We start from the raw sequence: 26,574 nt of genomic DNA, 5'->3' as shown, positions 1-26,574 counted from the left end.
TCCCCCCAACATTAATCAAAAGCTTTTCAATCAGAAAAATAGTAGGCCTAAAGTGTAATAGGAGCTTTTCACCAAAGCAGTGCATTAAACTAAAACAGCTGGTGATTACTGTTCTGATAATCTAAGGGAGAAATAATACAAATACTGATAATATCAGATATGATTTTGTAATATCAAAGATGATCTATTCATGACTGACATCTGGTGGTGAACCTAGTTGGAGACTTATGGGACAGTATCTTGGATAAATAGGGAAGTGTGCAAAATTGTATTTTACGCTTCTCTTACATTATTTACATTACTCTTTTAGTCATGCATGTGTGTTGAAAAATGCATGTTACTACTTGTATGTTGGTATATTGTAAAATGCATTTTGGTATAATGTTTTACATATATAAAAGAAAACCAAGGGCATTTAATAATAAGATTATTTTAATTTGCATATTGCAATACAGTATTACCATAATTACAAACAAAATGAAAGAATAAGACTCTAAGACAGGTTAACAAATAGATACATTCATGATCACTCGTCCTTTCACATGTTTGTTAAGATGCTCTGTGTAGTCAATCACATCTGTCCATCCTCATTTTCGTTTATGATTACTTTGTGAGGGTCATGTGCACTGGAGGCTTCTTGCTTATGACATGCTCCATGAGAGCATGTTCAGAGGTGTCCAGACTAATCTTGTACTTGGCCAAAATCTTCATAATCGGCCTCAGTTTCAACCACCATTGGCTCTTTGGAATACGGTGTCTGAGGTAAAGAGATAAGACAGTTTTTGATACTTTGATACTTTAATGAATTAGTGAGGACAAACGTCTGAATGATATGCATTTATTGGCACGGGATAAAGGAAGATTCTTACTCGAAGTCTGTCTGTTCTTTCAATTCAGCCAGAGGCTGAAACACCAGTCCTCTCTTCCTCATGCCCAACACACACGCAGAGTCCGGAGTGTTAGCAAAGATTCGCCCTGTACACACAGTCAAATCACAAATAAAAAATGTATTTAAAGGGATAATGTACTACCAGCCGGTCATTGTCACAAAATAATAAATAATAATTTAATAAAAAATTAATATTACTTTGTGAGTGACTGACTAACTGAATATCATAACCTCGTTACTCATCAAATATATATATATATATATATATATATATATATATATATATATATATATATATATATATATATATATATATATATATATATATATATATATATATATATATATATATATATATATATATAATGCTCACCAAGGTTGCATTTATTTGACCAAAAATACTTCAAACAGTGCTATCTTTAAAATATTATTATAGTTCAAAACTATTTTTATTTAATTTATATTACATGTTAAAATGAATTTTATTTCTGTGATGCAAAGCTGAATTTTCAGGATAATAACTCCAGTCTTCAATCACATGGATCCTTCAGAAATCATTCTATTATACTGATTTTTCAAGGAAACCATGAAGAATTTTTAGGATTCTTTGATGAATGTAAAGTTTGAGAGAACAGCATTTATTTGAAAATTATAAATGTTTTTACTGTCATTTTCGATCAATTTAATGCATCATTTGCTTGATAAAAAAGTTACTTACTGGCCCCAAACTTTTAAGCAGTAGTGTATATTATATTAATTTTATGCTTAGCCAAATTAGTCCATTCAACTGTACAAAAAAACCAAAGTCAAATCAACAAAAAGAAAATAATATAAATAATAAATCATTTAAATAATATTAATACTGCATTGTATGAAACAAACAGAGCAATATGAAAGTAACAGTGGTTTCAAGCAGACTGATCTACAGTGTTGTCACAGACGACTTCAAACTTAAGGAAATATCAGACTGCATTATTTTTCACCATGTCTATAGCAGTCCTTCAGCTTCTCAGTCAGCCAGAGAACAGCCTTAGCACCCATCTTGGTAGCAAAATTTCTGTCAAAAGGTGTCGGTGTGCCACCCTATAAAAAGAATGTATGTGAGACAAAACACTGCTATTAAATGTGGATTCTTAATTTATATTATAAATAAACAGGGCTTATTACACCTAACCTGCTGCATGTGGCCGAGGACATTCTTTCGGCAGTCAAAAACACCCTTTCCCTCCTCTGAATAAAGGTTGAAAATGAAATCCGTAGTGTAGTTGGAATTGCAGTTTTCATTTCTACAAGACATGTTCATTTAAAGGTGTTTATTTTAACAATTCATGTTCTACTATATTTGCAATATAAACTGATCCATGCTAAAGATGCTGTTTTTAGTTATTCCGGTAACATTTTAGAATAATGTAAAGCAGGACTATTATTACTATATTAACACTTCAGCTACTACTATTAACTAATATAGAAACAAGCTTAACTACTAAGTAATATCACATTTAGGAGATTGGCATTACTAAGAACTAATAGGTAAATATGACAAATTATAAAGAATTTCAAATGAATTACTACTCACAACATTAACGTGTCTGAGATATGAACAGTAGTCTTTTTTTACTCTCAATGTGATCATAAAATATATCACTAATTACTCAAGTGTTACCTAGCCACTATGCAGGATATACTATTGACCTGAGGCCATATTTAAAAAAACAATTCATCCCCCAAATAGCATTAAAAGTTCTTGAGTAAGCGTTTTCTCTTAAACCTATTCACAAAGCTGCCAAGCCGGAGATACGGGGGCGAACTCTGAACAGGCTTCTTTTCCTCTTTTTCGCCATCAAATCATTTGTAAATGTGAACTCAGATTTGTAAGTGGGAACAACTGCCACATGTAATCAGACATTATTTTATTTTTTATTTATTAAATTAATAAATTGTATATATATATATATATATATATATATATATATATATATATATATATATATATATATATATATATATATATAAGTGAAGTGAAAGAGAGAAAGGAGGGAAATGTCTGCAACAGCCATTATGATTGTTTGATGATCTTTAGTGACTTAGGAGTCCTCGTGACTATAGTCCTCCTAATGTTACACATATTTAGGAGCTGGTTTTAGCACTAAAAATGTTTTGTAAAAAAACTCTTAGAGAAAACATTTAGGAGTCCTAAAATTAGGACTGACACGCCCATTATTTTTAATAGTTTCTCCTAAATCTGCAAGTTAAGAGCTACTTTTAGCCTTGAGATGTTTTGTGAATACGACCCTGGACCATTATTTTAAAATGAAAAACACATTTTCACTTTTAGTTCCTGCATAGTGACTAGGTAACACTCGGGTTATTAATTAGTGATGCATTTTAATGACTTTATTCAGAGTAAAAAGTGTTTAACTGACACTTCTTACAACACTTGCAAGTTGTTGCCCTTGCTTGTTTAGTCGCTTCTATTGCTCTCCCCTTTTTGTAAGTCACTGGATAAAAGCGTCTGCTAAATGATTAAATGTAAATTTAAAAAATTTAAGTTCCTTATAATGTTCCTTATAATAATCTCCTTCAGTAATTATTGGTTAATTAAATCAATATTACTTACTAGTTACGATTGTTTCTATATTAATTAATAGTAGTAGCTGAAGTGTTAATGTAGTACTACTCATTAGTTCTGCATTACTTCCTGCATAGTTACCTATTAATGATGGACCATTATTCTCAAGTGTTACCATTTTTTCTTTTTTTTATACCTCAAAGCTAAAAACAAACTAAAACAGTCTTCATCCCTGTTAAAAAAAAAAAACAGCATATGAACCAGCTCAAACCAGCTGCCATGCTTCAAAACATACCTAAACAGGATATGCTGTTTTTTTCAACAGGGATATTACGAATACTGAATGACAAACCTGAGAATTAGGCCTCTCTTAACAGTCGTCTTCATCTTCTCAACAAGATGTTCCACATTTGTCTGTAAACATGAATTGTTTTGAGTGATATCATTAAGTCCATTGTCTTTGCTATTTGTTCCAAGTTACTTGTTTACCTCTAAGTCACGAATGCCAAATTTCTCTTCATATATGTAAGCAGCATCAGCTCCTGCAGAGAGACCAGACATGGTGGCCAGGTAGCCGCAGTATCCTCCCATAGTCTCAATGATGAACACACGGCGCTTGGTTCCAGCTGCCGACTGTTTGATTCTGTCACAGGTCTACAGAGACCTCATGTGAGAACAGTACAGATTAAACATATACAGAGGATGCACAAGGATTACAATTCTGGCTAATAATAATCACATTATTATTTATGTCAAGTTCAATAACTGATAAATGGCTTTTTTGTTCTTAAGGCAAGTTCTTAAAAACTCTTAAGGCAAGACACCACAGGTGAATACTAGGGTAACTTTTTAACTAATAGATATCCACCATACTTTCCCCAGACTGATCACGGTAAATTAAGACAATTGTTTTAAACAGTCTCATATGCCATGTTTAAATATGCAAATGAGTCATTATGTACTTAAATGTGCAATAATTTTGCTTAAATATCCAGAAATCAAATCTAAACAAAGGTTAAAAATGTTTTTAAAAATGAGATTAGTTGAATGAAAAATCCCAACAAAACAAATCCTTCTGTAAAAACCTTCATAGAAATGAAAGAGTAAAGTTTGGTGTACGTAAGATTTCTGGCTCAGAGAAAAAAACTCATTTTGAGAAAATGATCGTTAAAGGTGCACTGTGTAAATTTTAGCGACATCTAGTGGTGAGGTTGTGAATTGCAACCACCCAATGCTCACCCTTCCCCTTCGAAGCACTTAAGCCGTTTACCCACCGTGGGAATTTTCCCCAGGAACTATAGGGACTTTGGGGTGGTACTTGGTATGTTTCTACCACAGGAACCGGGGTAAAAAAGTTCAGGGTAAAGATTTCCCCCTCAAAACGGCCCAGCTCGCAAGATAGTACTTTTTCAAAGTTCGGGAACTTTCGGGGGTGGGACTTAGGCACTGAACATGCTGATTGGTTGAGCTCACCCAGCATTGTATTTCCACCTAAAAGTCTGTTTCGGTGCATGCAGTAAGCGGCTACACACTGGCTGCGTTACCTTTTATGTCTTTGCACACCAGAAACGTGTCTGACATGGCGCTGCTGCTATGTTAAACATAAATATATAGCCTACTGATACACCAAAGACATCGTCTGCAGTATTGACGGAAAAATATGCTACAGAGTATTTCGTTCTATATTGACAGGTGCAATATTTCAAAATCAATAGTTATATATTTCATCATTTATTTATATGTATTCCTGTCAAAATGACATTTAAACATACTTTCCCTGTTGTATATTTTGCGTGGAAACGCTTCCAACATACTTGCGTGTCGCGTGAAAAATAGGTGTTGGTTCTATTTCTAACATGCATGCGTTTTTGGTGCGGCTCGAGCAGGCAGTGTGCAAACTCGAACCTGTTAAAGAGCCAAAATAAAAACGGACACGCCACGCAACTAGTTTGTAGCTGGCCAAAGAGTCGTTTGATATTCAAATCAGCAATGGAGTTTAAAAAGTACGACCGATGGACTGACGACGAGGTTCAGGTTTATTACGTTTATTTGCGGTCGGAGGACGAAATCCAGTGGGAACTGTGAAGTCGATATGCGCAGTCCTATGTCACCAGACTAATCTTCACGGTACTTTAGACTCCGGTGGAAATGCAGACAGTAGCAGGTCTGGGGGGAAAAAGTTCCTGGTACAAATTGTTCTGGGTAATTTCGGTGGAAACGGGTCTATAGAGAAACTACAGTGGCCGACACAGGACAAAGATTTTGTCGTTTGAGACAGCAGAGAATAGCTAGCGCTCTGTAGAGCAGTTTGTCCGTTTAGGTCTACTGTAGAAACATGGCGGCGCAAAATGGCGAACGAGACTTCACTGTAAATGGCTCTTTTTAAGGTAATAAAAAAGAATGGTTCATTATGTAAGGTATTTTATACATCACTGAAAACATAGTTAAGCATATTATATTGCATTTCTGTCAATAGATCTTCATAAATATGACACACTGCACCTTTCAAGTTTTGTAATTGAAATTAAGGGCACAAATTGTAATAAAATTGTAAAAAAGTGTAATAAAATAAACATTTAATTGTGTATTTTTCTTTCCACTAAACACACACAAGTTATATAAACAATAAAGGCCAAATTCTCAGAATTGATCAGTACACAAAAAAACCCACATGGTTTTGTCTGTTGTGTCTTGCCATAAAATCTGTTATTTTTAAATGCAAGAACTTTCAGGCATCACAGCCATATAATGCACATTATGTAAAATATATATTCATTTTGAGATTTGCTAAAGATTACATTTAAGTAAAAACAAACCATTAAAATAAATAGATAAATAAATACAAAACTGAATATATATATATTTTTAAATGAATGAACGCATTTAAAATATTGCCTTACACTATGGTACTTTAGTATGGTACTGATTAACTGTGCATCCCTAACATGTAGATAGCGTGTGTGCTGTATCTCTAACCGTGGTGATGGTGTTAAGGGCGGTGTCAGCTCCGATGCTGAAGTCTGAGCCGGGCACATTGTTAGATACAGTAGCAGGAATGATCACCATGGGAATACACAGCTCTTCATACTTCTCTCTGCCTTGAACCATCTCTAGTCCACCTGAAAATGCCTGATAAAGGGAATGTGAAGACAGCAGTTTAAAAAGTGATAGTTCACCCAATAATGAAAAATCTGTCATTAATTATTCACCCTTATGTTGTTCCAAACCCATTTCGTTCATCTTCGAAACACAAATTATCTAAAAAATCTTAGACGCAACAAACCACATTGATGCTTACATTTTTTTTAAATGTAGGCTTTTATTCACGTTTATCAACTCACACATCAGTTGTGGTAAATGGAAGCTTATGCATGTTCGCAAACCAATGAGGTTCATTCTAGTGTGTTACGCAACACGTTTGAGCTTCTGCAAGAACCAATGGGGTTTGTTCTCGCACGTCAAGCAGGTTCGGATGAGCTTCTGTTTATGTTCGCAGATCAATGTTTATAAGTGAATAAAAAAGTCTTTGGAACGACATGAGGGAAGAGTAATTAATGACAGACTTCATGTATGGGTGAACTAATAATTGAATGTGGCCTAAACAAAATGTGGACAGGAAAGGACATGGACATATCATTTCGTCACTTGCCTCGAAGCCCCCAATGATCACCAGAGCGTGAATATTATACTTGGCAATATTCAAGCTGATCTCCTCCATGTACTTTCCAGGTAGCACCCTGAATTAACAGGAAAAAAAAATTAAAATACTTTCAAGTATTGCAGAAATATAAATGATGTTGTGATCAGTACCTTTTGGTTCCCAAATCAGAGCCACCTTTCCCTGTCCAGTCTCCAACGGTGTCCCAAGTGATGGGTTCAATCTAAAGATTATGTAACACAGATGACACTGCAATGGCTTTCTAAAACCCTTACAATGGATTACAGGATTAAGTGCTACAACATAGCTGCTGGACCATATTTTATAATATTACAGTTTGTACTGTATTTTTAGTCAATTAGGCAGCCATTGTCAAAATAAGAGACATCTTTCAAAAGCATTAAAACATTTCACCAACTACTTGATTCGTTTATGTTGCCTACCTTTTCCTGAGCCAGACCTTCAAAGCCATCATGAACCGCCAGCATGTTGTGACCCTGGATGATACCGATCCTGACGGCTGCACGAACAGCTGCATTCATGCCAGCGCTGGGAGCACCCACGTTTAATATAGCCACATTAATGTTACCCTGACAAACAAAAAGTTGAACAATAACAAACACATGATAAAAAATAGAAGAAAAAGAGAAGAAATGAGAAGAAATCAATGAATCTCCTCACCTTTGTCTCAGGGGGGCGCACATGAGCCAAGAGTTTATATGTGTTCCAGTTGTTCTCAAAACTCCTGCATACAGTGCACAGACACATACAAATCACTGAATACTAATGCAATACAAGTTTACAATGCTATTAATAATAATAATAATAATAAAATAAGAGTGAAAAAGTGACATTTCTAAACACACCTTCCCCTGAGTTTTACAGCATCGTCAAATCGACCCTCTTTCATGGCAACAGTGACATCCTTGGTCTATAATTAGAAGAAAAAAAAGTTGAGAATTTTGAAGACATTGAAAAAGTATCTATACACTATGGCTGTGCAATATATTGAAATTATCAAAATATCGCAAATGTACATATCGCAATGTATATTAGAATATTAGTATATTAGTGTATCAGAGAATAGACTGGGCACACTTATGTGACTTGCTTGATGTTTAAAAATGTTATTAAATGCAATGCAATCTATGAAAAACAATAGCTTGAGGTCTCGCACTCTGACACACACACCGAAACGTAAGCGATTTGTGACATAAATGTTAATAATCACCCACAAAAATATTAGTCACCTTCACTGGTTAGTAAAGATTTATTTTCAAGAACTTTACATTATATATCATCAAATGTTTTAGAGTAAATAACAAAAAACTGTGTGTTGCCTCAAGGGAACATTGTAGCTACCATAATGGAATCGCGTAAGGCCGTAGCAGACACACTATACAAATACAGCATATTTGTAAGGAAAAGAGTTAGAATTATCTAAATATATTTGCATTTTTGCACAATATTGTAATGCATGTATAAAAATAGTAATACACATACTATAACTGCATATATTATGATCTGCACATTTTCTATAGCACTCAAAAAAGGTATAAAACACAACTGATGAGGGTGAGGATGAGGTGTCACATGATGAGGAAGATGAGGCCATAGTGACAATCCGGCAGGGAGAGAGTGTGGGTGAGATCGAAGATGGAGATGAGGATGAAGATGGTTATGATATGATATGATAACATGATGTGATAACTTGATGTAATAACTTGATGTGATGGCTTGATGTAATGGTTTGGTAATACTTGTGTTTCCACGATGGTACAATGTTGCCTGAGAGCAACAGCTGAATTTGAAATGTTGCTTTTTTCTTAAATATGAAATTTGTAATACATTATAAATTGGATAAATGTGTTTGTTCAGGTCTCTGGTTAAAGAAATGGATTTTTTCAATAAATATATTTATTTTTTATACATGAAAACGTAAAAAGTTTAAATTTGTCCGTTGTGGTACAATGTTGCCTTGAGGCAACAAACTTTTAAAAAATAAATTAAAATAAAAATTATGATTTTTTTTTATTGCTATTGTTAAAGTGTCCTATTTTAAGCAGGAAAAACTCCACAAATATTTTTTTCCTCATTGAAATCATATTACGTAGGCTACCATAGAGGGGGTGTCATGAACTGGCTTTTTCATGTTGGCTGAGGTCAACTAAACGGTTTTGATGGGCACTAGAGACTTGGAAGTAAACGCCCACGACAAGGATTGGATAATATTTGCATATTTAATGAGCTTCAGCTCCTGTCATATCTATGCCTATGATCTATGCCCGTCAGTTCAGTTCACATGAGGGAGGGGTTGTTTTGAAAGCGGCAACCGGAATGATTCAAGTAGACTAACGTTACGTCTTTATCAAACAAACACAATGATTTATTTCTCATCTACCCGCGATTGATTGGACTATTATTTTTGTATAACATAGCCCGCACGATCGTTAGATATAAGTACGAACGTTTAAGCCCTTTAAATGTCAAGTCGAGAGAGAGAAAAGCGCAGAACAATAAAGGAATATTACGAGATTCATTGGCCTGCCAACGGACTTCCATTTTGGTAACCCGTCTGGAAAACACACAGCCCCGGGCCGTTGGGCTTTGCGAGCCCTGGCCCATACATGTCCAGCGTGTTAAAGGTATTCTGTTAGACACGTACACATAATCAAAACGATCTATAACAATGCATGTTCAATGAGTCTAAACATTTCTCCTTTTATAGAACCCTAGGGTCATAAACCCCAATGAACCTTTTTTCTTTTCATTGTACCTTTCTACATTCTAACCTTTTAAGATAGATTATATAAAAATGTACACACCACTTGCACACACTCCATCAGGGGGAGTCTGACAGCCTGGTTTCCAGAGAGACTGACTACACAGGCAGGAGTTTCTGGAGTGGCTTCTAGCAGAGCCATTACAGCCTCCACACCCATCCTACTGCCCTGATGCACAACAAACACGCACATTTAAACTCATATTAAATAAAAATTGTGGAATATCCAATGGGAAAAGTGAGAAAATGTGAAGTAGGGCTGGAACAGTAGGACTCACCAGCACTCTGTCAAAAGCTGAGGGGGTGCCACCTCTTTGCACGTGTCCAAGGATAGTAGCACGAGTATCAAAGCCCAGCCTCTTTGTCACCAGCTGAATGAAAACAGATAAACATAATCAAAGTGCACTTATTGGCATCGCTAGGCTAGAGCATCTCTTTCAAGAACATGGGTAGTATAGTTAGTGAAAGGGTTAAGTTACATCTTTTAGCTGGTCACAGGTGATTGGGTTCCCTTCTTTATTGATCGCTCCTTCAGCCACAATTATCACGTTTAGACGAGAACCTGCATTTCTGGTCTGTTTGAGGAGACAAAATTATGAATTATTTTGTAATGCCCTATAGGCAAATTCTTTTGTTGTAGCATGATTTAACCACAAACCTTACTACATTTGGTTAGATTTATACTTAAAACATTTAAAAAAAAAAAACTATTTTCCAATAAATGTAATCAAATTACTCTTTACTATCACAATCTCTTTACTATTACAAATCACTATTTATATGTAAATATATATTTTATATTTATATATATTTAAATAATTATATATATTTAAACAATGATATATTTAAATAATTATATATATATATATATATATTTTTTTTTTTCCTATGTTTTTAAAATTGATAATTTTTCTTGCACACCAAATATACTTATTATAATAATTACTGAAGGATCATGCGATACTAAAGACTGAAGTAATGACTGCTTAAAATTCAGCTTTTCCATCAGAGGGATAAATTATATTTTTTTATATAAGATTATTATTAAAGATTATTATTAATATTTCATAATATTACTGTTTTATGATCAAATAAATGCAGCCCTTGTGAGCTTAATATACTTTTTTTTGTTTTCAAAAACATAAAAAAATCGTACCAATTACAAACGGTTAAGTATTTCAAGGATGTTGAACTATGTGACTGACAATTATATTATTTGTGTGTGTGTGTGTTTCTTGTGTGTTGTCTATTGCGTTGTACCTCGGTCAGTCTTCTGCACAAGTGCTCCTCCCACCCGTCATCTGGGGGCATCTCAGGAATAAACACCCAGTCAGCACCACATGCAAGAGCAGTAACCAGAGCCAGGTAACTGAGAGAGAGAGAGAGAGAGAGAGAGAGAGAGAGAGAGAGAGAGAGAGAGAGAGAGAGAGAGAGAGAGAGAGAGAGAGAGAGAGAGAGAGAGAGAGAGAGAGAGAGAGAGAGAGAGAGAGAGAGAGAGAGAGAGAGAGAGATCTATTTAACAACTAAATGTTAGATTCCGGCGTCTGCACATTTGATCTGGGTGTTACAGGGTCTGGTTTTGCTCTGGGTTTGGGTCTTAGAGGGTCTGGCTTTGACTCTAGTTCTGTTGCTCATATGAGCTCACTTCAGTGTATAAGCAAACACACATACACACGCACGCTCTTACCCACAGTGTCTTCCCATCACCTCAAGGATAAAAGCACGTTGGTGGCTGGTGGGTGAGAGCAGAGGTCAAAATCACAATGTAGGAACACATGTCTAAACAAAATAATAGTGATTGGTGGCATTTGATCAATTACACATATTTCTGACCTTTGTGCAGTTGTGGTGATACTGTCCACCACCTCAATGATACGATGTAGGGCAGAGTCTGTGCCGATTGTCATGTCCGTTCCACAGAAGTCATTGTCAATAGAGCCAACCATACCCACAATATTCAGATGAGATGAAGCCTTGGCCTCTTCTTTGATGATCTTACCTGTGTGCAGATGGAAAATTCAGTTTACACTACCATCCAAATGTTTGGGGTCAGTAAAAAAAATTGTGCATTAAATTGATCAAAATTGACAGAGATGTAAAATGTTACAAAATATTTAAAAGAAATGCTGTTCTTTTGAACTTTCTATACATCAAAGAATTCTGAAAATACAATATGTCACTAGCCTAGAAATCTAGACGCACCCTAGTGGTAGTAAATCTAATTTGCAGCGAGTGTTGTCTAGCAACTCCCCATAGACTTTAGCCTAGAAATCTAGATGCACCCTAGCGGCAGCAAATTTAATCTGCCACGAGTATCGTGAAGTCTAGAAACTATCAATACACTTCTGTGCTGTAAAAACCAAACTCTGGTCGGGCCAATCACATCTTGTATAGAGCAAGTGGACAGCAAGTGGGCATACACTTCAAAGGACAGAAAGGCCTCGGACTAAATCTAAAATATCTTAAACTGTGTTCTGAGGATGAACGGAGGTCTTACGGGTGTGGAATGACATTGGGGTGAGTCATTAATGAAAGAAATTTCATTTCTGGGTGAACCAACCCTTAAATGTTTTGTTAAGAGTTTCTGTAACATTTTTTTTTTCTTCTTTTTGTAGGGTTAACATCATGGTAATGAGAGCTTGATCTTAGTTTGAGAACAGATTTATCTTAAATGTATTACATTGCTGTCCTCATTCAACAAGTGCTATGGCAATGCTACCAAAGCATTGTGTAACCAATTAGTGAGGTGGCATTTATTGAATTAGCAAGTTAAATCTAGTCAAGTTTCCACTTCTAAAAATGTGAGAATACATGATATTTTTAAGTGAATTAGCTTACTCAGGTATTTCAAGTTCAGTGCAGTTAAAATGTGTGATTACAAAATAAAAATCTGCAAGCTCTACTTACTTAAAATTACTTAAATTTCTTAAATTAAAAAAAGGTTAGGCCATTTTTTTTTAGTTTGACCAACTTGTTTGGGTTTACATAGTGGAGGCTATGTTTACACATTTTAATGTGTTTCAATAAATTGTTTCAATGGTACCTTCAGTACATCGTTCTTTACCTTTGCTGATTAGATCTTTCAGCAAGTCATTCCACTCAGTACGAAATATGTTGGCACCAGTCAAACTGCCATCGCCACCAATTACACAGAGGTTAGTGATGCCCAGTTTGACAAGATTGTAGGCAGCCTTCAAACGGCCCTCCCTGGTCTGGAAATCTTTACAGCGGGCACTACCAATGACTGTACCACCCTTCAGACAGACAGAAAGAAAGAAAACAGACAATACATACAGTGCACATGAAAGAAAAACTCATTCTGGATGTTATCTTATCAACATCAATGACCAACACCAGTCATCATTAATGAGTATACAGGTCCTTCTCAAAAAATTAGCATATTGTGATAAAGTTCATTATTTTCCATAATGTAATGATTAAAATGAAACTTTCATATATTTTAGATTCATTGCACACCAACTGAAATATTTCAGGTCTTTTATTGTTTTAATACTGATGATTTTGGCATACAGCTCATGACAACCCCAAATTCCTGTCTCAAAAAATAGCATATCATGAAAAGGTTCTCTAAACGAGCTAAAAAAATCTAATTTTTTTTTGCATATTTCATCCGACCAATAAAAGAAAAGTGTTTTTAATACAAAAAAAGTCAGTTGTGCACTCAACACTTGGTCTGGAATCCTTCTGCAGAAATGACTGCTTCAATGCGGCGTGGCATGGAGGCAATCAGCCTGTGGCACTGCTGAGGTGTTATGGAGACCCAGGATGCTTCGATAGCGGCCTTAAGCTCATCCAGAGTGTTGGGTCTCGCGTCTCTCAACTTTCTCTTCACAATATCCCACAGGTTCTCTATGGGGTTCAGGTCAAGAGAGTTAGCAAGCCAATTGAGCACAGTAACACCATGGTCAATAAACCATTTACCAGTGGTTTTGGCACTGAGAGCAGGTGCCAGGTCGTGTTGAAAAACGATATCTTAATCTCCATAAAGCTTTTCAGCAGATAAAAGCATGAAGGGCTCCAAAATCTCCTGATAGCTAGCTGCATTGACCCTTCCCTTGATAAAACACAGTGGACCAACACCAGCAGCTGACATGGCACCCCAGACCATCACTGACTGTGGGTACTTGACACTGGACTTCAGGGATTTTGGCATTTCCTTCTCCCCAGTCTTCCTCCAGACTCTGGCACCTTGATTTCCAAATGACATGCAAAATTTGTTTTCATCCGAAAGAAGTACTTTGGACCACTGAGCAACAGTCCAGTGCTGCTTCTCTGTAGCCCAAAAGTGGCTTGACCTGGGGAATGCGGCACCTGTAGCCCATTTCCTGCACACGCCTGTGCACGGTGGCTCTGGATGTTTCTACTCCAGACTCAGTCCATTGCTTCCGCAAGTCCCCAAAGGTGTGGAATCGGTCCTTCTCCACAATCTTCCTCAGGGTCCGGTCACCCCTTCTCATTGTGCAGCGTTTTTTGCCAGACTTTTTCCTTCCCACAGACTTCCCACTGAGGTGCCTTGATACAGCACTCTGGGAACAGCCTATTCGTTCAGAAATTTCTTTCTGTGTCTTACCCTCTCTCTTGAGGGTGTCAATGATGGCCTTCTGGACAGCAGTCAGGTCGGCAGTCTTACCCATGATTGCGGTTTTGAGTAATGAACCTGGCTGGGAGTTTTTAAAAGCCTCAGGAATCTTTTGTAGGTGTTTAGAGTTAATTAGTTGATTCAGATGATTAGGTTAATAGCTCGTTTAGAGAACCTTTTCATGATATGCTAATTTTTTGAGATAGGAACTCGACCTGTATGTTCTTTTAGAATATTTTGTCTTTTAGCAAATAAGTAGTTTGTATTAGTATTTAACACTCTAGTATAGGAATAGCATCTTAAAGTACAGGCTCACCAGCTGTAGCATCATGGACACACTCTCCCATGTAGCGGGACGGATGTTATCCCCTCCGTCAACTAATCCCTGATAGCCCTGCACACAGTGAACAGACATGATTTGTTAACCAATATGATTGGCATGGACACTTTTGATTTTAGTCTTATAAAAACAATATACCTCATGGACAAAGAACACTTTGGCTCCAGTGTAAAGACCAACCCTGACAGTGGCCCTCACGGCTGCATTCATCCCTGCAATAGATAAGAAAATCTGTGTCTGTTCTCATATCATAATTATATTTACCTTTAGAGATTTAAAAAGCTACACAGAGCAAGTGGGAAAGTAAAGAAGGATACCTTACATGATATTTCATTCCACAGATTGTGGAATTATGCGAACAAGGGATAACTTAATTCTTTTAATTCAACACTAAAGCTCAAGGTGTGAAGATCACGTTGTATACAAAAACGCCACTCAGTGTCTCTAGTTTCAACAGTGAGCAGCTGTGGAAAAGCCTGCTACTCTCCATAACCTCATGTCATTTCAGAAGAAGGTCACTGGAGATAAATTTAGCCTTCAATTATGGAAATGGATAGACGGGGTACAAGAGCTACCGGCTAAAGGTAAAGGCTACAAGAGCATTGACCTTAATGGACTAGACTTAAGCAAATCAGAAGATTTCTTTTTTTCAATACATTTTGTGCTTTCTTTTCTGCTTCTGAACATGGATTCAACTCATTGTAAGTTCATTTATGTATTTTTGTGGCCTTTATTGTGTCTTCCAATTCAGCACAATGTATATATGATACATTTTTTAAACAGAAATATGAATAACTTGACCTTATCTGATCAGGAAACCTCTTTTGCATTGCAAGCATAGTCTAAAAACTGCACCAAAAGTATTATGATCTAATTATCCATGTAGGCATTTTTTTTACCACCCTCTTGAAAACCACCATAGGGACTAGCAAAAAAAAAATCTAAGAGGCGGATCAGTAGGCTACTTACCCTGGGCATCTCCACCTGACGTCAGTACAGCAATGGCCCGTCCGAGCCCCATTTTTGTCGGGTCCATCCCAGCTGTGTTTATGTTTGACATGGTTCAGGTATTCCAGAAATTAGTGGCAGAGGGAATTGGAAAAGTAGGCAAATGAAAGACGTGCTAGCGCCGTCTCTCAAAGCCAGGGGCTCCAGAAGGAAGGGTTTAATAGGAAAGTGTTCCAGTGATTTGTGCCCACCCCCTGGATTTCATTTCACATTCACAAACACAAACACCACAGTCACACACCCTCTGACTCAGCTAAATATAAAGTATCAACTTTAATTACACAGCAAAGGTTGCATACTTAATAAATCAGAAAAAAAATATTAAGTCTGCCATGTCTCGATGTTACATAATGTTATGTTTTATTTGAATATTTATTTAGAATACAACCCCATTTTCAGAAAAGCTAGGACATTTTGTAAAATGCAATAAAATCAAGAGTATGTTTAGTTAATTCATTTTAACCTGTCTTTAACTGACAAAAGTAAAAAGAAAATGTCTCCAATGTTTTCCTCTCTCAATGTTATTTTTTATATTTTTTAATGAATGTGGTGGCTACTTTATTGTATTAACAAAAACTAGTTTTGGAATGCTATTTAATTGTCTTACCTTATATAGGCCTTATTTATCGGTATTATTCGTTAAATTTAAATTGTGACAGTGGGCCTGTGTTTGTGTGTGTGTCAACAATTCTTGTGAAATAAATTTGCTGTTTTAAAGAAAGTGTATGCAACCAATCACTTTCAGATGACTGTAGAGCGGTGTATCCCTTCTCCCCCTCCCCCTTGACTGGAGGTTGCCAGATATGCTGCAGGATCCAGCAAGAACATTTGTAGCTGCAGCTGTGCTAACTAGAGTAATAGCTTACAACCCAGATGCCAAAACACTACTGACTTTGTGATTGGTCGATAGGTGGAGCGTGGAGCTTCAGGCCAAAACACAACATGACAACATTAAAATCACTTGAGGGCTGCAACAGCAACTTTTAAATGACTATCCTGGCCGGACTACTGTTGTCAGTGATATAAAAATGTGAAATTAACATGATTTCTTGTTACATATAGTAACATAGTCTAGTGACATATCAGGGCCATTTTATGATTGATTGAAATACATTTCTTACACACAGCTCCTTTAAAATAATTTATATATATTTATATATATATATATATATATATATATATATATATATATATATATATATATATATATATATACCTAAAAAAATAAAAGTGGGCTGCGACTTAATTTTAATCTTGCAGTCTCTTAAACTGATCAGGTGTGCCAGATGAAGGAGACATCAAAACTGTGTGGTGGTGGGGGGTCCCCTATACAGCAGGATTTAGACCATCGGTAAGCAAGGTTTTAGACCATCTGAGATGATCTCAGGCCCAGAGGAATCGGCAGCATCTCTGTATTGAATAGATGAATAGTTTCTCCTTGAGTAGATTCAAGTGACATTCCTTGATGTAGTGGCAGGCTGTGTTAAGTGAAAACGGATTTCCAAAGTACTACTGAGCACATGGCTATATTTAACACTGTAGCATGATGGTTTCTCATGCAGTGCCATCTGAGGCCTCAAAGGTCAAGAACATTCAACAGAGGTCTCCTGCCTGGCCCAGTGGCCCTATACAGACAGTGATTTTTCTGGATTTCCTTAATCTATTTTTTTTAAATACAATTTTATGTATGGTAAATGGTGAAATACCTTAATTCTTTGCAATCTTTGATTGAGAAATGTAATATTTTTGAGTTGTTTGGCAAGTCTCTTTAATGAAATGAAAATGAACTAATTAGCTAACCTATGACCACTGATCTATAATAATTGAGATTCCATGACCCAGCTTTGCTTTGCCATCTTTTACACTCAATCACGATATCCTCTCCTATTACCATTTTACCTGCTTATTGTGGAGATTACCTTGAATATTCTATAAGCTTTTCACTTTAAATTTGCCGCTGTCCCAATGTTTTCATAGCATGTTGCAGCCAGCAAAATCGTTTACATTTACAAAATACAGTGTTGGTCAGTCAAAACTTTTCTTTGTATTTTTTCCATTAAATAATGGTTAAAAGTATTTAAAAAAGGTTTTTGTGGATTGTATGGCATTTTACAAGATATCAACTTTTCTAGAAATGGCATTTGTAGTTTATTTAAATGTGGCTTTTAACTAACTAAAAATAATATTATATATATATATATATATATATATATATATATATATATATATATATATATATATATACATATTTTAATTTGTAAAAAAAAAAAAATTCTCTTTTTTAAGAAGACCATTCAGGCATAAAATTATAACTACTGACATGTGAAGTTTGGCTCTTGTGGTACAATCAAACAGACAAGCTACTGTAGCTCAAATTGCTCATGAAGTTAATGCTGGTTCTGATAGAAAGGTGGTGCTCATGCTGACCCCTGTCCACTGCCGAATGCACCAATAGTGGGCACATGATCATCAGAACTAGACCACTGAGCAATGGAAGATGGTGGCCTGGTCTGATTAATCGCGGTTTCTTTTATATCACCTGGATGGCTGGGTGCGTGTGCGTCGCTTACCTGGAGAACACATGGCACCAGGATTCACTATGGAAGGACGAAACGCCGGCAGAGGCAGTGCGATGCTTTGGGCAATGTTCTACTGGGAAACCTTGGGTACTGCTATCCATGTCATATCATTATTTGTGATTGCATAAACATCTAGAACCTTGTAATAGCATTATTCAGGAAAAGAACAAACTTTGTGTTTATATATAGATTTATTGTACACTTTACACAAGAGACAAGCTGAAACCACACAGTGTTTCCAGTCAGTGACAAGTTTAGCATAAAAATGATGAAAGTGTTCAGTATAAAAAGAGTTGTCATGTTGTCAACAGTGAATCAAAAGTGCAACTAGAAATACTAACTCAAATGTGCTGTAGTACATCTGCCTTTATGCTCTGATTGAGGAACCAGAAGGAACCGAATTAAAATGCACCAGTGAGGACAGGCCAATGGGTGAAAAACTCTATAGAGAAGACAGAAATAAGATGCATCAACAGCTATTCAATTTGACAAACAGCTTAGTTCGTCATGCAAAATTGAGAACAGAACAATCACTCACAGTAGAGTCTTGAAACAGAAGTGTGGTGGCCACCGGGTTGCCACAGCGGGGCTGCAGTGGGCAGGAAAGCAGGCGAGATGTGTACGTAGCACACTCCTCATCCAGAATCATCTCCTCCAGAGGCGTATGACGCCGCCGCAGAGCAGTCACAGCGGTAGAGTGTGTATCAGTAGGAGCTACAGACAGATGGAAACATTACAACCATAGCGTGAAATGTTACTACTACAAATGCTTAAATGTCTTTAATTGATAACGTTGGACAGATATGGTGATTTAAAGGACAACTCCGGAGAATTTTTAAGTTCATCCTGATCATCATATCTTTGTGTTGCAAGGACCAATCCGGTTTGTTTATTTTTCTATAGACTGTACCCACAGAGTGTCCGAAAGAAACGGTTTTCGATTCTGTACTGCTGATCCGAGAACCGCTGCTCGTTCAATTACTTGCACATGCTCAGTATCAGCTGCTTGTGAGTTCATCAGATCTCTCAGTAAAACATGTCTCAGGTCAGTGAACGGTTGGTGTTTCAACATATAATTCAAGACATTAGTTTATTTCTATTCGGAGGGACTGTCAATCATGTCAGAAAGTGAGCAACTAAAGTAACTTGTGTGGTCAGCGCTGATTTGAGACGCAAACTGTTTTAGAATGATTCAGTCCGATTTGGTGAACTGGTTCGATCGGTTCACTAAAAAGAATGCTTCATTCGTGAACCGGACATCATAGAGTGATGATCCGATCGTGAGGCTCCCACGGGACTTCAGCGTGAGATACAACTAGCCGTAAAACACACCGTTTAGGTGAATTTAAACAATGGCTAAATGGCTAAACATTTTATTGTCATGTAAGGGACCTGTTTATGTTAGACAGACATTTTAATTGCATTTTGTGTCTGTTAAGAGGCACAAAGACACCCTTTACGTTTATGCCCCCATAACTGCCATTTTAGCTGAGTGGGAGCTCTGGGCATTAACTGTAATAACTCTGTGTAGCAAGCACCAATCCGGTTCGTTTTTTTCCCCTATAGACTGTACTCACAAAGGTATAATGATCAAGATTAACCCTTAAAATTCCCCGGAGTTGTCCTTTAAAACTGTATTTGCACCACTGCGTGGTACAAGAAAACGGACAAAAAGGTGGATTTTAATTTCACTTTGGATGGCATGGTTACCTTTTGTGTGGCTTTGCTTAATCCGGTCTAAGCTAGGATGGATCTGTGATCCATTTCTTTGGTCTGATAAAGGTGGTAGTGCGTTATGGGATGTATGCCGATCTTCAGAGAGCTGCAGAGCGGCACCAGCACCAGTGCTCTTCAGAGTATCCTGAGACCGGTCTGATCCAAGTCTTTGGCTTGATGAGAAAACAATGACTGACCCTCTGTGTGCAGCTTGTATGAATGGCTGGGCTGTTTTCTTGCCTTTGTTCGCAGTGTGGCAATGATTTGAATCTGACTTTTCTTTAATTCTTGATTGAGCTTCAGCCTGCATGAAGAAAAGACAATGTGAGATTACTCGTGTTTTACTCGTGAGATTAGACCAGTGATGCATAAAGTAATGTTTTATAGTTAAAGCAATCGTACAGTTTGGTGACATTTCATTAACTGTTGCGAAGTAGCCTCATCTTGTTCTATTCGGCCATCGTCCATCTGATCTTGGTCCTTAAATAACCTTTGAACAACATCCTCCCCCTTCAACACAATCAACACCCAGTGTTAACATGCCATTCTATTATGAAGATCAAGTAAATGTCAAGGGTTCTGCATCCTGGGCCCGTTTTACCTCATGGCACATCAAGAGTCCAGTACTGGGTTGGTGGCCTCCACACAAACCTAGAGAGCCCCTTAAACTGGACATCTTTTGGGTGGTAAGAAGCTTCCGCTGTAAACAGAAATAGTAAAAATTAGCCTGGGATACAAATGGTTTCAAAAACTACAAACCAAGACAAGAGAACATTTACCATTGACTGTGGTTTGGTGTTCGCCACCCGCTGCGGTGTCCATTTCATCACTGGTGTTCTATTTGCACCTGCACCACAGCAGAGAAACAGTGATTTATAGGCAATAAAGCATGACGATGAAGGAAAAGAAACGATGGAGATTAGCTGCATTTCTATCTAAAGTTGCGAATGTAACTTGTGTGCAAAATTGGAATATGAATATTGCTTCCATTCCATATGTTATAACATATCTAATTTAAAAAAAGGAAGTTACTGCAATCTTTTAACCTACATCATAAATGATTTGTGTCTCAGAGCACACAGACAAAACACAATAAACGCTGACATGTTATCTTATGTTCGGATGCCTGGTGTTTGGGAATGCAATCATGCGAGACATTTTTGTTGTGCTTCAAGAGATTTACTCGCTAAATTAGTTTTACATTGTAGTTTTTTTGCACATTGTCAGAATTTATGGGCATCTTGTCATTTCCATCCAGCTTTTTTATGCAATTTCTCAAAATGTTCATAGAAACGGGTGGATGGAAACATGGCTAGTGAAACTTACACTGAGAAGCTGCTGCTGCCGCCGTGGCTTCTGGCTTATTCTTCTTCACTGGGACTCTCTGGGCCTGAGATAATTAAAGTTACATTAGTCAAAATGCCTTTATTCTAGCACACAACTGAAAGTTGAATCACTTTGAGAAGACTCACTGAATAAATGGAGGTTCCTCTGCCAGTGGGACAGGTTGAAACTCTGGGTGTTTCTCCAGAAGCCCTTATACCTTCGTTCAGTAGAATACTGCGCAGGGCTGCGGGGTCAGGGGAGAAGTACACAGCACTTCCTAAAGGGTTGCATGACATTCAAATCAATCTTATAGGATGAGAAGAGATTCAAATTACACATAATAAAGTTCTGTAACCTATAACAGCATATACAGTACAAAAATTTGGGGTCAGTAAAATTAAAATGTTTTTGAAGGAAATCTATACTCACAAAGGCTGCGTTTATTTGACCAAACATTGTTTTTTAATATATTTTATAATGTAATTTATTCTTATGATGGCAAAGCTGAATGTTGTGTATATACGCTTACCTGCAGAAGCTTTGCCGGCTGCTAAATCATTCGTTTGAGGCTTCTTAACTGGTACTCTTTGAGCCTGATGTGAACAAGGCATTTACATTTTTTTTTTTTTTTGATGGAGTTCAAAATTCAAAATTAAGAAAATGAATGGGAATTCAGTATTACGGAGTAAACAGAAGTTCCTCTGCCTGGGAGACAGGTCGGTGCACGAGATGTTGCTCCATTGACCAGTAGAACATCACGGAGCACTGATGGATCTGGAGAGAAGGCACTTCCTGCAGGCACAAACCATACAAAAAAAGATAAGATGAAATTGAAGTCTTAAACTTTAACTATTTCACACTACCATGTAAAAGTTAGGGTGAGTATAGTTTTTTTTGTGTAATACTTAAGGTCTCATTTGTTAATATTAATGTATTAACTAACAACGATCAATACATTTATTACAGTATTTATTCATCTTTGTTAATGTTGGTTAATAAAAAAATCCAGCTGTTCAATGTTTGTTGATGTTAATTCACAGTACATTAGCTAATATGAACAAATACATTTGATTTTATTGATGTATAAATAAATGTTGAAAAATAAGATTAATAAATTATGTAAAGCTATTGTTCACTCTTAGTTCATGTTAACTTAAGTAGTAAACTAATGTTAACCAATAAAACTTTATTGTAAAGTGGTTCCACCTTTTTCCATTCAGCTAGAATGCATTGAAATTTTTCAAAAGTGACATTAAAGACATTTACAATGTTACAAAAGATTTATATTTCAAATAAATGCTGACATTTTTATATAATCAATAAAAAAACAATATTAAGTAGCATAACCATATTTAACATTGATAAGAAATGATTCTTGAGCAGCAAATCATCTTAGAATCAAATCATATTAGAATGATTTCTGGATCATGTGACACTGAAGACTGGAGTATTGGTGTTGAAAATTCAAAGGAAACTTATTTTACAATATATTAAGATAAAATAAAAGTTCTAAAATTGTAATATTTCATAAAATTACTGTTTTTACTGCATCACTGTATTTGATCAAATAACGGCAGCCTTTATGAGCATGCTTCTTCTATTAAAACCGTTTTCTAAATCGCTGACCCCAAACTTTTGAATAAAAGTCTGCTAAAACTCACTATGATGGACAAAAATACATACCTGTAGGGCTTCGGGCCTCTGCTGGAGCTGGAGTCTTTTTGACCGGCACTCTTTGAGCCTAAAGTGGATGTGGACATGGTTACATCCATTTTACAAATTATCATACTTGAATGGACCATTTATAAAAATAAAATATCAATCACTGTGTGAAAAGACACTTCACTGGACTGGACTCACTGAATAAATAGAAGTTCCTCTGCCAGTGCGACAGATTGATACTCTGGGTGTTGCTCCAACATGCTCCTCCAGTCTTGTTCCATCACTCTGTAGAATACTACGTAGGGCCAAAGGGTCAGGGGAAAACGGCGAAGCTTTGTCTTGAAAATAAAAGAGAGAAAAAAAGCTCAATCTTTATGGTCGGTGAAAAAAGTAGGAGTCTGTAAAGGAAACTAACCTGCGGTGCCGTCAACACGATGAATGTTCTTCACAACTGTTTGAGGCTAAAAGATCAAAATACATGAGTACCAGCTAACCAGGTACATACAGAGTAACAATCTTTCTGGAGCAAAGAATTTAAAATTACATCATCATAATAGATTGAAAAGACAACTGGCATGATCATTATGAAGGGTCAGCAAACATTTTGGTTTTATTGCAGAACTTTTCTACAATTTCTAACCACATGATTGGAGGTTCCCAGTCCAGGCGGGCAGGCAGATAAATGCGGCATCATGCATTGCGTCCCAACAGCACTCGATCCCTCATATGGAAGGACATTGTGTACAGTTGATAGAAGGTTTGATGATGATCCTGCACTCACATGCACATAAATCAATTATATACAACCATTGGCTAAAATAAACAAAGAACCATGAACACTGTTAAGACAATTTGAATAGTTTGACGCTCAAAAAAGATCTGATGCTCACCTTTACTGCTTGCATGGCTTTGCGTAGTTGATGGGACAGTTTGGGAACAGTACTTATCCTTTGGTACTTGATTATCAGAAGTAACACCTACTTTAACAAGTGAAGTTTTACATAAATGACTCCAAGCTGAGTCTTCAGAAAGCTTAGATTGTTTAAGAGTGATGCCACCTAAACGTGAACTTAAATCAGTGCATCCAGATTCTTGTGAAGGTGGGTGAACATCCGTGTGTGACTTGTTAGCTGTGGCCCTGAGGACACCTGGTGTCGTCGCCTTATGGCTTAAGGTTTCAGTTTTGGCACTTGGATTTAAGTTCCTCACTTTTGCCACTGGTGTTAGTCGGGCAGAATGCACTAGAGGTGTTTTTCCTTGAGGAATGTCTGCATTTCTCTGACTGCGTGAGCGGGACTGGGACAGATTGAAAGGAATTGGTTTGGTGCAGGTCCTTTTGTTCTGCACTTTACCCTGGGGACAAATGGAAAATTCATCAATATGTATGTAGCAGTGTTATTAATAACTGAAACAAACTATTAAAAGATAGTTTTTGGTAATTAAAATAAAGCTGAGATGAGATAAAATATACTGGGAGATATTAGATGAAAAACAAAATTTTCAACTGACATATGCAGAAGTTGAAGTAGTAAAAATACTAGGTCCATTTTTAGGTCAATTAGTCCTTTAAAATTGCTTGGTAGTCATTGTAATTTATTTTAGATTTGTGTAATGATCAGAAGTGTTTGTCCTTACTGTAAGAGGCCTCTGTTCCCATCTGTTGTGACTGGGATTTTGGGAGAGCTCACTTAGAGCTGGTTGCAGAGATTTAGCGAGGATTGGAAGCCTACTGACAACTTTCAGTTTATTTACTCCTTTTGCAGTTTCAGCAGAAGCATTGGGGTCCAGATTCTCAGATCCTCTTTTAGAAGAAGCACTGAGTTTAGTCTTCAAATCCTGAGTCATCAAGGTCCTAAATGCATTGAATATAATGGATCAGAAATAATAAAACAGCATCATTGTAAAATAAAAGTTTTGAAAATGTAATGGGTTTTAATTAAATTGATTATTATTGACAATAATTGGTTTTAATTTACAAAAAAATTATTGAATAAAATAAATAAACAACGATAATAAATAAAATAAACAGAAGATCAACCAAACTTGCTTGAGAACAAAAACCCTAATGGTTCTCGCAGGTCAAGCAAACATGCTTGAGCTACTATTTACCAAAAACGATGTGCTAGTTCAGTTAGATGTAAATAAAAGCCTAAATCTCAATCTGTTCATCATAATAAGTGATCATGTCTCAAGAAAATTTAGACTAAAACCGCTCAATTTATATTGATTATTTTTACAATTTCTTCTCAAGCTTTTTGAAGTGTCAAAGTGGTAGTTCAGACTTCACCAGAAAGATCTTCATTTGTTTCTTGAAAATCAAAAATCTTACAGATTTGGAACAACATGGCAAGTGCGGGTAATTAATGACAGAATTTTCACTTTTGGGTAAACTAACCCTTTAAATTATAGACATCTACAAAATAAAAATGACAAAAACACAACAAAAATAGCAGGACATAATGTATCATTTTATTACCTTAGAATGAGATCTAAATCTTCAAGACTAAAATGAAAACATAATATACAAATTCTAATTAGGAATAAAAACTATAATGGTATCTATAATAATACTGCTTGCCATGGACATTTCTTGACAGATGTAGATAGATTCAACCATATCATTATGAACTTACTTGCTGTGTGGATTAAAGACATAAATAAATGTAAAGCTTAAAAATCGACCAAAAATAACAAAATTTATAACATATAATATAATGTTATTCTGAATGGTCCTTTTTCGAATAATCAATTATGGAAGTGGGGGCACTGGTTCTTGAGTGGGAGAAAGCTGATAAAAATGTATGAGTGATGCCCAATCTTCTTCCTAAGGAATCAACCCTCCTGCAAAATCCAGCTCCAACCCTGATCAAATACAACTGAAGCAGCTAATTAAGATATTTACGAGCACCTGATAGTTACAGACAACCAGGTGTGTTAGATCGGAATTCTCTCCAGGAACAGGAATGGGAAGCCCTGCTATTAATGATCAGTTTACTTTACCCTGGTTGGTCCTGTTGACTTCTGTTCTGGGGTCGCAGAGGGTTAGAGGACGCCATCTCGAGTGGGATTCAGTGCCTGTAACAAGACGGGTCTTGAGATTAATCAGAAAAATGTTCCTTACAAAAAAACATGTTCGCTCAATCGTAAATAAAACTATAGCAATTTACAACATAAGAAAAATGCAAAGTACGCAAGCTCTGCGGAACTTACCTAACGTTAGTTGTTATGGATTCACGTGAACAAATAACTTACGTTAGGTAAATAATTTGACTAACACACACATACGTACGTAACGGCACCTGGGCTTAAACAATATCTAAAAAAATTTGCAGTTTCTTTTATGTTGTTTACAAGCTACAGTAGGATTCCTCCCACGTCAAGCCACCCTACACTGGCCCAGTGAAAAGCTCGCTAGCGTCAGTAGCGTGCCGTGTTGACTTCCGGA

The 26,574-nt window shown here is 36.5% G+C and overlaps 2 protein-coding genes across 2 annotated transcripts; both read right to left on the bottom strand.

Annotated features, from left to right (window-relative positions):
• Positions 1-414: 414 nt before the first annotated feature.
• Positions 415-15,985, bottom strand: pfkma (phosphofructokinase, muscle a). Its single transcript, XM_067446058.1, has 22 exons — positions 15,808-15,985; positions 14,977-15,050; positions 14,815-14,892; positions 12,963-13,152; positions 11,732-11,897; positions 11,586-11,630; positions 11,159-11,267; positions 10,378-10,473; positions 10,177-10,269; positions 9,942-10,067; positions 7,983-8,047; positions 7,798-7,861; positions 7,560-7,706; positions 7,269-7,339; positions 7,108-7,195; positions 6,435-6,587; positions 3,948-4,112; positions 3,811-3,872; positions 2,064-2,175; positions 1,873-1,972; positions 870-975; positions 415-757 (listed from the first exon to the last, which is right to left on the bottom strand). The coding sequence occupies exons 1-22, from the start codon at positions 15,896-15,898 to the stop codon at positions 604-606; spliced, it is 2,355 nt and encodes a 784-aa protein (XP_067302159.1). The 5' UTR covers positions 15,899-15,985; the 3' UTR covers positions 415-603.
• Positions 15,986-18,605: 2,620 nt separating this feature from the next.
• troap (trophinin associated protein) lies at positions 18,606-26,558 on the bottom strand. Its single transcript, XM_067447247.1, has 18 exons — positions 26,340-26,558; positions 26,130-26,204; positions 24,765-24,981; positions 24,020-24,482; positions 23,770-23,900; positions 23,545-23,590; positions 23,328-23,467; positions 23,151-23,208; positions 22,150-22,259; positions 21,997-22,060; positions 21,614-21,744; positions 21,468-21,531; positions 20,921-20,988; positions 20,743-20,841; positions 20,544-20,651; positions 20,136-20,445; positions 18,964-19,139; positions 18,606-18,867 (listed from the first exon to the last, which is right to left on the bottom strand). Exons 2-18 carry the CDS (start codon positions 26,183-26,185, stop codon positions 18,793-18,795), a joined length of 2,316 nt encoding a protein of 771 aa, XP_067303348.1. The 5' UTR covers positions 26,186-26,204; positions 26,340-26,558; the 3' UTR covers positions 18,606-18,792.
• Between the last annotated feature and the right edge of the window lie 16 nt (positions 26,559-26,574).

The sequence above is a fragment of the Pseudorasbora parva genome, chromosome 6, assembly GCF_024679245.1.
Source record: "Pseudorasbora parva isolate DD20220531a chromosome 6, ASM2467924v1, whole genome shotgun sequence".
NCBI lineage: Eukaryota > Metazoa > Chordata > Actinopteri > Cypriniformes > Gobionidae > Pseudorasbora > Pseudorasbora parva.
Note: the sequence above shows the minus strand (reverse complement) of the source record. Positions and strands in the feature narration are given on the sequence as shown.